Source organism: Dasypus novemcinctus, chromosome 7, assembly GCF_030445035.2.
Source record: "Dasypus novemcinctus isolate mDasNov1 chromosome 7, mDasNov1.1.hap2, whole genome shotgun sequence".
NCBI classification, from domain to species: Eukaryota; Metazoa; Chordata; class Mammalia; order Cingulata; family Dasypodidae; genus Dasypus; species Dasypus novemcinctus.
This window is the reverse complement of record NC_080679.1, coordinates 118,567,729-118,578,400: the sequence shown is the minus strand read 5'-3', so window position 1 is coordinate 118,578,400 and position 10,672 is coordinate 118,567,729. Positions and strand designations below refer to the sequence as shown.

Sequence of the window (10,672 nt, the reverse complement as noted above, 5' to 3'; positions counted from 1 at the left end):
AAGCAATCTTCATCCTTCTCTTCCTCACATTGACCTTATGAGATTAGATGTGAAAATGCTTTGGAAAAAATATGCTCTATCAGTCTTCTTCACTGGCATACGTATTAAACTAGACAAATTTGAGATATCTTGATTCAAATAATGTGGATATTTTGAATAAACATCACGTCCATAAATAGAGACATGTTGCTTGGGGTGTTGACCTCAAACATTTCCCAAATATTCTGCATTGCCTTTTAACATGACACTTCAGAATGCAGGCTAAGCCTTTCGAGTGACATTGCTGACTGTCACTATGAAGGCTTTGTCAAACTAGGCTCTTTGTCCAGTGGTCAGTAAATAGCATAAGATTTTCACAGTCCATTTGCTCCAACTCAATTTGAGTGGTGTCAGAATCTTGAGAGCTTCCAAGAACCAATGAGCACAGAAAATGAGTTTCTGTGATAAATGTTTCCATAGGAAAGAACAAGGTCAGACATCTATCTGAATCCAACCTCTCCTTTTCAGACATATCTCAAGTCCTTCCTATGCCATGCTACTTTCTCTGATCACTCTCATCCACAGTGGTCTCTCCTTCTTCTGAACTTCAGTAATACTTTACAGAATAAACTAGACTTAACGGGGACAAGCATAAACTGATTTTAAAAATGTTATCTCATTCATAAGCTTGATCAGCACAGTCATTCGCTACCACATCATTTAATGAAATCTTGGGCCTTTTACCATTGTTTTGGTCGCTCTTAGATACGAAAATATCCAATGAAGACTAATAATTACAGAACATCAGTCAGGCCAATCTGATAGTCACAGAACTTTAATCTAAGGCAGCGTAAGATGGAAACTTCCAACTCCTGTTTTCTCAAACCTTCTCTCCTGCATCTGGCACCTGGCTCAGAATTGGAAGTCTACAGTGATGGAGGGGGAATGGGCACCTCTTCCACTCTCTCTCTTCCCTGCCACTCACTAGCTGCTGGCATATTTGAGCAGCTGCAGATGTCCAAAGCCAACTCTTTCTCTCCTGGTGTCCTTTTTTTCTTTTTGCTGTTTCCTGTATATCTCTCACTGTTGATTCCAATTTTGCAATGCTTCCCCTCTGGCCAATCACTTCTGCTACTAGGGATTTGTTGCTCAGTGAGGGTTGTATCAACCCTCCAGGTAGTTTCCTTGGACATGAATCCAAGCATATATCTCCAAGCCGTCTTCCTTTTAAAAGGTCCACATCTTTCCAGGAAATATGCTCTTTTATCCTACCATCAGCAGTTCCGCTCACTTTAAACACAGCATCTCTCTTTCTTGATTATGCTATCTCAGGGCTTTTGGCCCGCACAGCCCAACCATCTGCCTTTATTCATTTTAGGAATCAATCAGATATCAATCCTCCAGTACCTCAAACTCTAAGGGATGCAGAGCAACCTTCCTAAGTGTCCTTGAAGCCTCCTTTCACGTGGGTTAAAATTAGCGAAAAGCGGCCATTTTGTGAACAGACTAAGACAGAGCAGTTGCGGCCACGTTGCCAACCTCGAGCAGCAGTTTGTTTCTTCGTTTGGAACCTGGGAGTATGAGATTCAGATTTGAATGTCTTCTCCCTCCCCCCTCCTGGGCAGCAAGGCGAACCCCAGCCCTACTCACTGGAGCTCAGCTTTGATTTCTAACCTCCCTTCCCCACCCTTCCAGAAAACACACATTCCCATTACAAAATTGATTTTATAAAGACATTTTAAACATAATGATGCAACTTGGTGTGCACTACAGCAAATTTACAGTGAGATTTTTTTTGATCTTCAGCTACAGTTTTGTGCTTTGTGACAAAGCCTAGCATCAAATACCATGGCCAGCAATGTTACCAACAAGACAGATCCTCGCTCCATGAACTCCCGTGTATTCATTGGGAATCTCAATACTCTTGTGGTGAAGAAGTCTGATGTGGAAGTAATCTTCTCGAAGTTTGGCAAAATTGTGGGCTGCTCTGTTCATAAGGGCTTTGCCTTCGTTCAGTATGTTAATGACAGAAATGCCCGTGCTGCTGTGGCAGGAGAAGATGGCAGAATGATTGCTGGCCAGGTTTTAGATATTAATTTGGCTGCAGAGCCAAAAGTGAACAGAGGAAAAGTAGGTGTGAAACGATCTGCAGCGGAGATGTACGGGTCAGTACCAGAACACCCTTCTCCGTCCCCTCTACTCAGCTCTTCTTTTGACTTGGACTACGAGTTTCAACGGGATTACAATAACAGCATGTACAGCTACCCAGCCATGTTCCTCCTCCTCCTCCCATTGCTCGTGCTGTAGTGCCCTCAAAACGCCAGCCTGCATCAGGAAACACCTCACGAAGGGGCAAAAGTGGCTTCAATTCCAAGAGTGGACAGCGGGGATCTTCTACGTCCAGAAAATTGAAAGGAGATGACCTTCAGGCCATTAAGAAGGAATTGGCCCAGATAAAACAAAAAGTGGATTCTCTTCTGGAAAGCTTGGAGAAAAGTGAAAAGGAGCAGAGCAAGCAAGGAGAGATGAAGAATGATGAGTCAGAAGAGGAGCAGAGCAGCAGCTCCCTGAAGAAAGATGAGACTTATGTGAAGATGGAGACTGAGGGGGGTGCTGATGACTCTGCTGAGGAGGGGGACCTACTGGATGATGATGATAATGAACTTCGGGGGGATGACCAGCTGGAGTTGATCAAGGATGATGAAAAAGAGGCAGAGGCAGGAGAAGATGACAGAGACAGCACCAATGGCAAGGATGACTCTTAAGCACATAGTGGGGTTTAGAAATCTTATCCCATTATTTCTTTACCTAGGCGCTTGTCTAAGATCAAATTTTTCACCAGATCCTCTCCCCTAGTATCTTCAGCACATGCTCACTGTTCTCCCCATCCTTGTCCTTCCCATGTTCATTCATTCATATGGCCCTGCGCCTAGTTCCATTTTCACTTCCTTTGATGCTCCTAGTAGTTATGTTGAGTCTTACCCTGTAATTTTTGCCTTTAATTTTGATACCTCTTTATGACTTAACAATAAAAGGAAGTATGGTTTTTATCAACTGTCTCTAAAATAATCTCTTGTTATTTAGGGAGTACAGTTCTTACCATTCATGAGTTCAGTAGTTGCTTCCCTAACTGCAAAGGCAATCTCAATTAGTTGAGTAGCATCTGTGAGCAGCTTTGAGTTAAAGGTATGTGTGTTATATCCTACATAAGAGTGCTGAGTGGGGCTGTGCAGCACAAATGTAACTGTATTTTTGTGGAATGAGAGTTGGCATGTCATATGCATCCTCTAGAAAAATAGTGTAATAGTCTTAAGATTTGTTTTCTAAAGTTGATACTGTGGGTTATTTTTGTGAACAGTCTGATGTTTGGGACCTTTTTTTCTCAAAATAAACAAGACCTTATTAAACCAGGAAAAAAAAAATTAGCGAAAAGCACTGATGGGGATGGGGAAAAATGTGCAGAACTGTTTTCACTTTCTCCAAAGAAACTCCTTGCTTCCCCTCTTCAGTCTTTCCCTTCTATACAAGCTGCAGGTTGCTAACAGGGACAGAACCAACTTCACAGCCTCCTTACATGTTTTATCCAGGTGGTTCAGCCTAGCACATTGCCATATGAGTGAGGATACACAGCATCAATTTATTCTCAGCCTTTGGAATCTTTACTGAAAATCTCTGAGAAAAGAGTAAGAGTCTAGAACATGCTCGCCATGTCCATGGACAGAGGTGATGTGACCAAGCTCCAGCCATGGGCACCGAATGCCAAGACGGCCAAGATGTCGATTTCCTTAGTCCAGGCCACTGTTCCAGCTGTGCGCAAGAGCAAGCTGCAGCCCACCCAGCCTGCCTTCACCCTGACACCTTCAGCAGTAAACAAGATAAAACAGCATCTTAAAGAGAAGCCTGAAGATGTAGGTATGAAAGTTGGTGGACGAACCAAGGGTTGTAATGTCCTTTCTTACATTCTAGATTGCACGAAGACAAAAGGAGACTGATGAAGAAGTTGTTCAAGGTGGAGTCAGAGTGTTCACTGAAAAGAAAGCACAGCTAACACTTTTAGGAACAAGAGTGGATTATGTAGAAGACAAATTATCCAGGGAGTTTGTACTCAATAACCCAAACATCAAAGGAGCTTGTGGCTGTGGAGAAAGCTTTACTATTTGACTCCTCAGGACTCCATCAGCTGTAAGCTTGAGGAGTGCTCCAGAAAGACTAGGGGCTTACTAAAGAAATAATGTGACTGTCACATCCTTAAGCTTTATAATGCATGGCTGCCTTATGAGGAAATAAACTCATGAATTTTGGAAAAAAAAAAAAAGAGTAAAAGTCTATCTGAAATTTCTCTTCTACAGGTACTGTCCTAAAAAAGATTGCATTAGGCTGGTGCAAATTGGTGGAGTAGGAAGTTTAACAGCTCCCTGCACTTGAAAAATGAACAAGCTGGAAAAAATAATTGGAATTAACTAATAATTGGAATTAACCCTGCAATCATATTTCACATTTAGAACAACTACAGGAATACCAGAAGAGGTGAGAGCCTGCCTAGAGCTAAGCTTTTGCAAGCAAAAGCCCCCATTGCTCAGCCTTGCTGCAGCAGTTGCAGAAACTTATCCCTGATTCGGGAAGTCGCCCACTGGGGCAAGAACCTGCAGAGGAAACCTCGTCCTCCAAAAGTTGGGACTGAGGGTTTAGATTGGTCTGGGGGATCCCTGAGGGAGAAGTGTGGACACTGACCTTGGTTTTGGCCCTCTGAGCTACAGTGGCTTCCGGCCTCCAGCCAGTATTCTTGAGACATAGAGCCAGTGCAGCTTCTTCGGCTGCTTTGTTTATTTGTTTCACTTTTTTGTTTTCTACTTCTGTGTCTGGGTATCTCCTGGCCTGGCAAGTGCCTAAGGGCGCAGCACTGACCCAGGTTTGCTTTCCGCCCTCTAGACAGCATCGATTCCATAAATTAAGAGCTGGGCGCCATCGTTCCTTTGGCCTTAGTCTTTTGCGCATGGGCATTTCTTGCTCTGGCGCTCCCCAAGGGCCCAGCGTGACCACTAGCCAGGCTTCTGGTCCCTGGGGCAGCAGCTACTTCCGGCCTCACGTCAGCATCCATCCAGAAATAAAGCACCAGGGAACTTTTTTTCGTTAGTTTTCTTTCTTTCTTTTATAGGTGGGTATTTCTCGTCTGGAAGAGCTCGGAGTGGATCCCTCATTTTATGAAGACAACATTACCTGGACACCAAAGCCTGATAAAAACATCACAAGAAAATTCCAAAGCAGCCCAAATATCCATCAGCAGGTGAATGGATAAACAAAATGTGACGTAAACATGCATGCCCATCTGGTTTATGGCCCTTCGCAGATAGAGCAGAGCATTTTTTACAAAGTGAGGGTTTGTGGCTACACTGCAACAAGTAGTGGGCGCCATTTCCCTAACACCGTATGCTCATTTCATGTCTCTGTGCCACATTTTAGTAATTCTCACAATTTTCAAAATTTATCATTATTAGTACATCTGTTATGGTGACATTGATTTTTAACATTACTATTGTAATTATTTTAGGGTACCACCAGCTGCACCCATATAAGAGAGTGAACATAATCGATAAATTTTGTGTGTGTTAAATTTTGTGTGTTCTGACTGCTCCCAACCTGCTGTTCCTCTGGCTCGCTCCCTCTCCTCAAGCCTCCCTACACCCAGAGACAAACAATGCTGAAATTAGGTCAATTAATAACCTTACAGGGAAGTGGACTTGGCCCAATGGATACAGAGTCCACCTACCACATGGGGGTCCATGGTTCAAATCCTGATTCGTGTGGAGCTGGCCCGTGCACAGTGCTGATGCGCGCAAGGAGTGCCCTGCCATGCAGGGGTGTCCCCTGCGTAGGGGAGCCCCACGCGCAAGGAGTGTGCCCTGTAAGGAGACCACACAGCGAGAAAGACAGTGCAGCCTGCCCAGGAATGGCGCCACCCACACGGAGAGCTGAGACAACAAGATGACGCAACAAAAAGAAAAACAGATTCCCGGTGCTACTGATAAGGACAGAAGCGGTCACAGAAGAACACACAGCAAATGAACACAGAGAGCAGGCAACTGGGCGGAGGGGGGACAGGGAGGGGAGAGAAATAAATAAAAAATTTAAAAATCTTAGTAAATAAATAAATAACCTTACAATGGATGCAGCAAACTTCATTGTACTCTTATTTTTAAAATTGCCACAAGCCTCCTGAACCTTCAGCAACCACCACCCTGAGCAGTCAGCAGCCATCGATACTGAAGCAGTCCCCTCCTCCATCAAAAGATTATGAGTCACTGAAAGCTCAGATGATGGTTAGCCTTTGTTAATAACAAAGTATTTTAAATTAAGGTATGTACTTTGTTTTTTTTAGACATAATGCTATTGCACACTTAGACTATAGTGTAAACCTAACTTTCATATGCGTGGAAAAGTCAAAAAATGTATGTGACTGACTTTATTACAATATTCACTTCTTTGTAATGGTCTGGAATCAAACCCACAATACCTCCAACGTATGTCTTTCAATGGAATTTTACTCAGCCTTTAAAAAGGAATGAAGTTCTGATAGATGCCACTACATGGATGAACTTGAAGGTATCATGTTGAGAGAAGTGTCAGGTACAAAGGAACCAATATTATATGATTCCACTTCAGTGAAATAGCTAGAATATCCAAATAGAATGTAGAGTACAGGTTATCAGGAGATGGGGATAGAGGGATGGGGAGTAATGCATAAGGGGTACAGGATTTCTGCTTGGGGTGATGGGAAAGTTCCAGTACTGGATGATGGTGAGGATGGCATAACATGGTGAATGTGATTAATCTCACTGAATATTATGTATGTTTAGGAGGCATTGAGTTGGAAAAGTTTATGTTATATATATGTTTCCACAATTTAAATTTTTAAAAAAGCAATTAAAGCAACAATGACAATGCAATGCATGACCCTTGACTGAATCTAATAATGAAAGAGAAAAGACCTAAGAGGGCATTAACAGGACATACGAAAAAATTTTAATATAGACTGAAAGATTTATATCAGCGCTAAAGTTCTTGAAATTGGTAGCTGTACAACTATATGGTGGTTACATAAGGGAATATCCTTCATAGTCTACTTCCAATGTTTAGAAAACCTGTAGAGATGATAGAATAAGATAGATAGATAGATAGATAGATAGATAGATAGATAGATAGATAGATAGATGATAGATAGATAGATAGATAGATAGATAGATAGATAGATAGATAGACAGACAGACAGACAGATAGCATGGCACAGAAATTCTGGCAAATGTTAAAAATTGGTGGATCTGGGTATCTGGGGGATGGAATATGTTGGAGTTCTCTGTGTGGATTTGTATTATTTTGCACCTGTCCTCTAAGTTTGAAATTGTTTAAAAATTAAAAGTTTAAGAAAAAATTAGAAACCAATTTCCCTTATAAATATAGCTGCAAAAATCTTTAACAAAATGCTAGCAAACCAAATCCAACAGCATATTTTAAAAATTATGCACCTTGATCAAATGGGATTTATCCCAAGGTTCCCAAGGAGATTCAATATACAAAACTCAATCAATATAGAACAGACATCCTTGATGGAGAAGAAGATTTGTGGCCATCAAACAGCTGCCATAAAATTAATCCTTCAAGGCCCCCTCTTCCTACTTGGTACTTGATAGAGTGGTCTAGAATGTTAGACTACACTGAACTAAAATTTGTCTCTCCCACTTAGCATTTGTGCAACTTTGGGCTAGTTAATTAGCCTCACTATGACTCATTATCCTCAGCTGTAAAATGTGCATAGCAAACAGTGTTACCTCATAGGGATGTTAAGATGGTTAAATAACTTAAGACTCACAAATGTGCATAGAGATAGCTCCAATAAAATTAGCTAATACTGTAAGAAGCACTTGAACCTGGTAAGTGATTGTTATCTGAAACAGCAGCTCAGTTTCCAGTTGTACAAGAGCTGAGATAGTTGTATTTGGCACATTTTCTCCACTTTTCTCAGAAACAACCTTGCCCAGAAAGTAATTTCCTTTGTTACTGCAGGGTATACTCTACAACAAACTCATCCTAGTATGCCCATTCCAACAATGCAGCCAAATGTGAGCTCAGGAATTTCCCCAGGATTATATGAACATCATTGATGAATTGTTGCTAACATGGCCCTAATTTTTTTTCATAATAAACAATACAGACTTTTTGAGTCTAAACAATATACTTTTCCAATGTTTGAGAAATCTGGAGCCCTTTTTTTTTAGGTATAAATTGAGTGTCTTGGGTTTGATTAATACATGCCAACACTGCTTCCCCATCACCTATCATCAATCATTTGCCAAGTTCAGATGCAACTTTGGACCTTTCTCAGCTCAGAGAAAGGCAGCCATCCGTTTGCCTTTGTTTGGGTGAGGACCCAAAACTCGTCACTTTCTCAACTGACTGGTAACCCTGTCTCCCCAATTGTACTTTAACCAACAACAAAGAATTTCTACAATACCATGTCAGTATTGTAGGCAATGGCTAGATAATTTTATCATCAAAAGGCTGGATATTGAGAGGGCTGCTCTAACGGACAAGCCTGTAGTTTCCAAGGGTCTTTGGCCTCTTTCCTTATTAAGTCATCCGAAAGTCAAGGACCTGGACCCTACACAGTATGGCGCAAAGAGCTCAGGGTGGATGCCCCGGCTGCCAGTCCTAAGCTCGTTTGCCATGAGATACCAGGTCAGTTATACCTGTGCTGCTGACCTCCAGAGGTACTCAGAAAGAGCCAGGGCGATGGTTCATGATGCTGTGAGCAAGCTGTGAGTACCCTCAAATGCTCTGCTCACTAGCATGCTACCACAATATAGATCCCCAACCACCCACAGAAACACCTTTGGTAAGTTATGCCTCAGGGATAGGTGTGATATAAGAGCCCTCCTTTAAAGTGATGTCAATCACATTTAAAGACATTGCTCACTAGTGACTTAATGCTTCTTTTATAGGACCTCAGGGATAAGTTCCACCTTGAGTTCAGTTCCAAAGCACATTCATCATTTATCAAAATTTTGTAGCAGTTCTCTTATCTGACAAGAAAAATTATATAACTTTATTTCACTTTTTGTCTTTGATGTAGAAAACTTGGAGCCAAGATCAATGAAAAACTGTTAAATTAGCACATTCTAGGAGCCTGGGAAATCTATTCCTGTTGTTTCTTTTAAAGTTGTGAGCTCTGCTGTTATTTTTAATTTGGCTCTTCTACATTATTTTGAATTTTATATGATAGCTCACGTTCTTTCATAAGGAGAAGGAATAAAAGTTAAGGAAATGTTGGAGATGAGTGGCTGAGGAATACTGAGCTGTCATTTGCCCTTATGGTTTCCAGACGAGAACAAATATCTGCCCAGTAGGTCAGACAGTCATTTAACTAGAAATACTTCCCAGGGGTCTCTTTCAACTCAGAGATTCTTTGATTTCAGCTGCACCAGTGATAGTATGGTAATTTAAGATTATTAGGACTGAGATAAAAAGCCCAAGAAGCCCAACTTAATTGACAGCCTCTCCAGGGGCCGCTCCCCAGATTCCAGCAGGCTCCCCTCTGGAGAATGGTAGGAAAAGCCAGGGCTGGCTCAGTTCTGAGCCCCTTGGGCTGAAGACAATGAGAGTTGGAGGTCCCAGGGCCTATGCCAGCTTGCTCTTTTTCACTTAGCCAATTTCCAGGGAACTACTCTAAAGCTGTTTTGTAATACCTTTGTAATAAAGTTAACACATATGTATCATTTACAATCTCTGTGCCAGCAGCACATTATTAAGAATGCAAACACAAACATAAAACAATTCCTAATCCTAGCACGTTTGTGGAGTTAAGTGGGGGGGAAAAGGCAAGTGTTGATTTAACCATTATATTGGACAGAGTGGGATCAGAGCTGGACGACAAGCATAAATCCAGGCTAGGTGGCAAGATACGAAGCAGAGTGCCAGAGTGCTAGCAGCGGGAGCTTTGAAACCAGACCGCTGCCTGGGTTTGCATGTCTACTGTGCTGCTTACAAAATGCGGGACCTTGGGTAGGTCACAGAACCTCTCTGGGCCTCGTTTCCAGATAATAATAGTACTTACGTCATTGGCTTATGATGACTAAATGACTTGATAACATAAACCATTTGGAATAGTGTCTGACACATAGTACATTCTACATTAGGAGGAAAGAGTGATCTTTTCATTCTCTTTACCAGGAAACACCCAAACAGACAGCAAAGAAGGGGGATGACTAGTCCTGTCTCCTTGTCAATCAGCCCCCTGATAAGCCACGTAATGGTATTTGTTAAGAGGCAGATGACTAGAGACAAATTTCTCTTACCACCCAAAAGAGTTTAGTCATGTCACCTAAGAGACTACTCCGCGATCCCTCGGGCAAGAAGGCTGCATTTAATGCTACGCTTCATTCGAATTTTTTAAAATTTTTAATTTTAATGGTAATATTAACTCAAAGGATTTCAAAGAATTAAATTGAATCGCTGGGTCTCCCTTTCCCTGATTCTGTGCAATAGCTGGTTTCTCCCTATTTGCTTTTGGAATTCAGCTTCTGCTTAAAACTTTTGCTGATAGTTAGCTGCCTCAGTAAACGTAAAAGCACCACAGTGTCTCCAAATGAAATCTGAGGGGGAAAAGATTTACAAGGGGAGAGTGGAGGAAACACAAAAGTTT

General features: G+C 41.8%; 1 protein-coding gene and 1 pseudogene across 1 annotated transcript; both read left to right on the top strand.

Annotated features, from left to right (window-relative positions):
* Positions 1-1,539: 1,539 nt before the first annotated feature.
* Positions 1,540-3,401, top strand: LOC101413621 (heterogeneous nuclear ribonucleoproteins C1/C2 pseudogene; annotated as a pseudogene).
* Positions 3,402-3,686: 285 nt separating this feature from the next.
* LOC101417549 (iron-sulfur cluster assembly 1 homolog, mitochondrial-like) lies at positions 3,687-4,140 on the top strand. Its single transcript, XM_071215991.1, has 2 exons — positions 3,687-3,887; positions 3,946-4,140. The coding sequence occupies exons 1-2, from the start codon at positions 3,687-3,689 to the stop codon at positions 4,138-4,140; spliced, it is 396 nt and encodes a 131-aa protein (XP_071072092.1).
* The last annotated feature ends 6,532 nt before the right edge of the window (positions 4,141-10,672 follow it).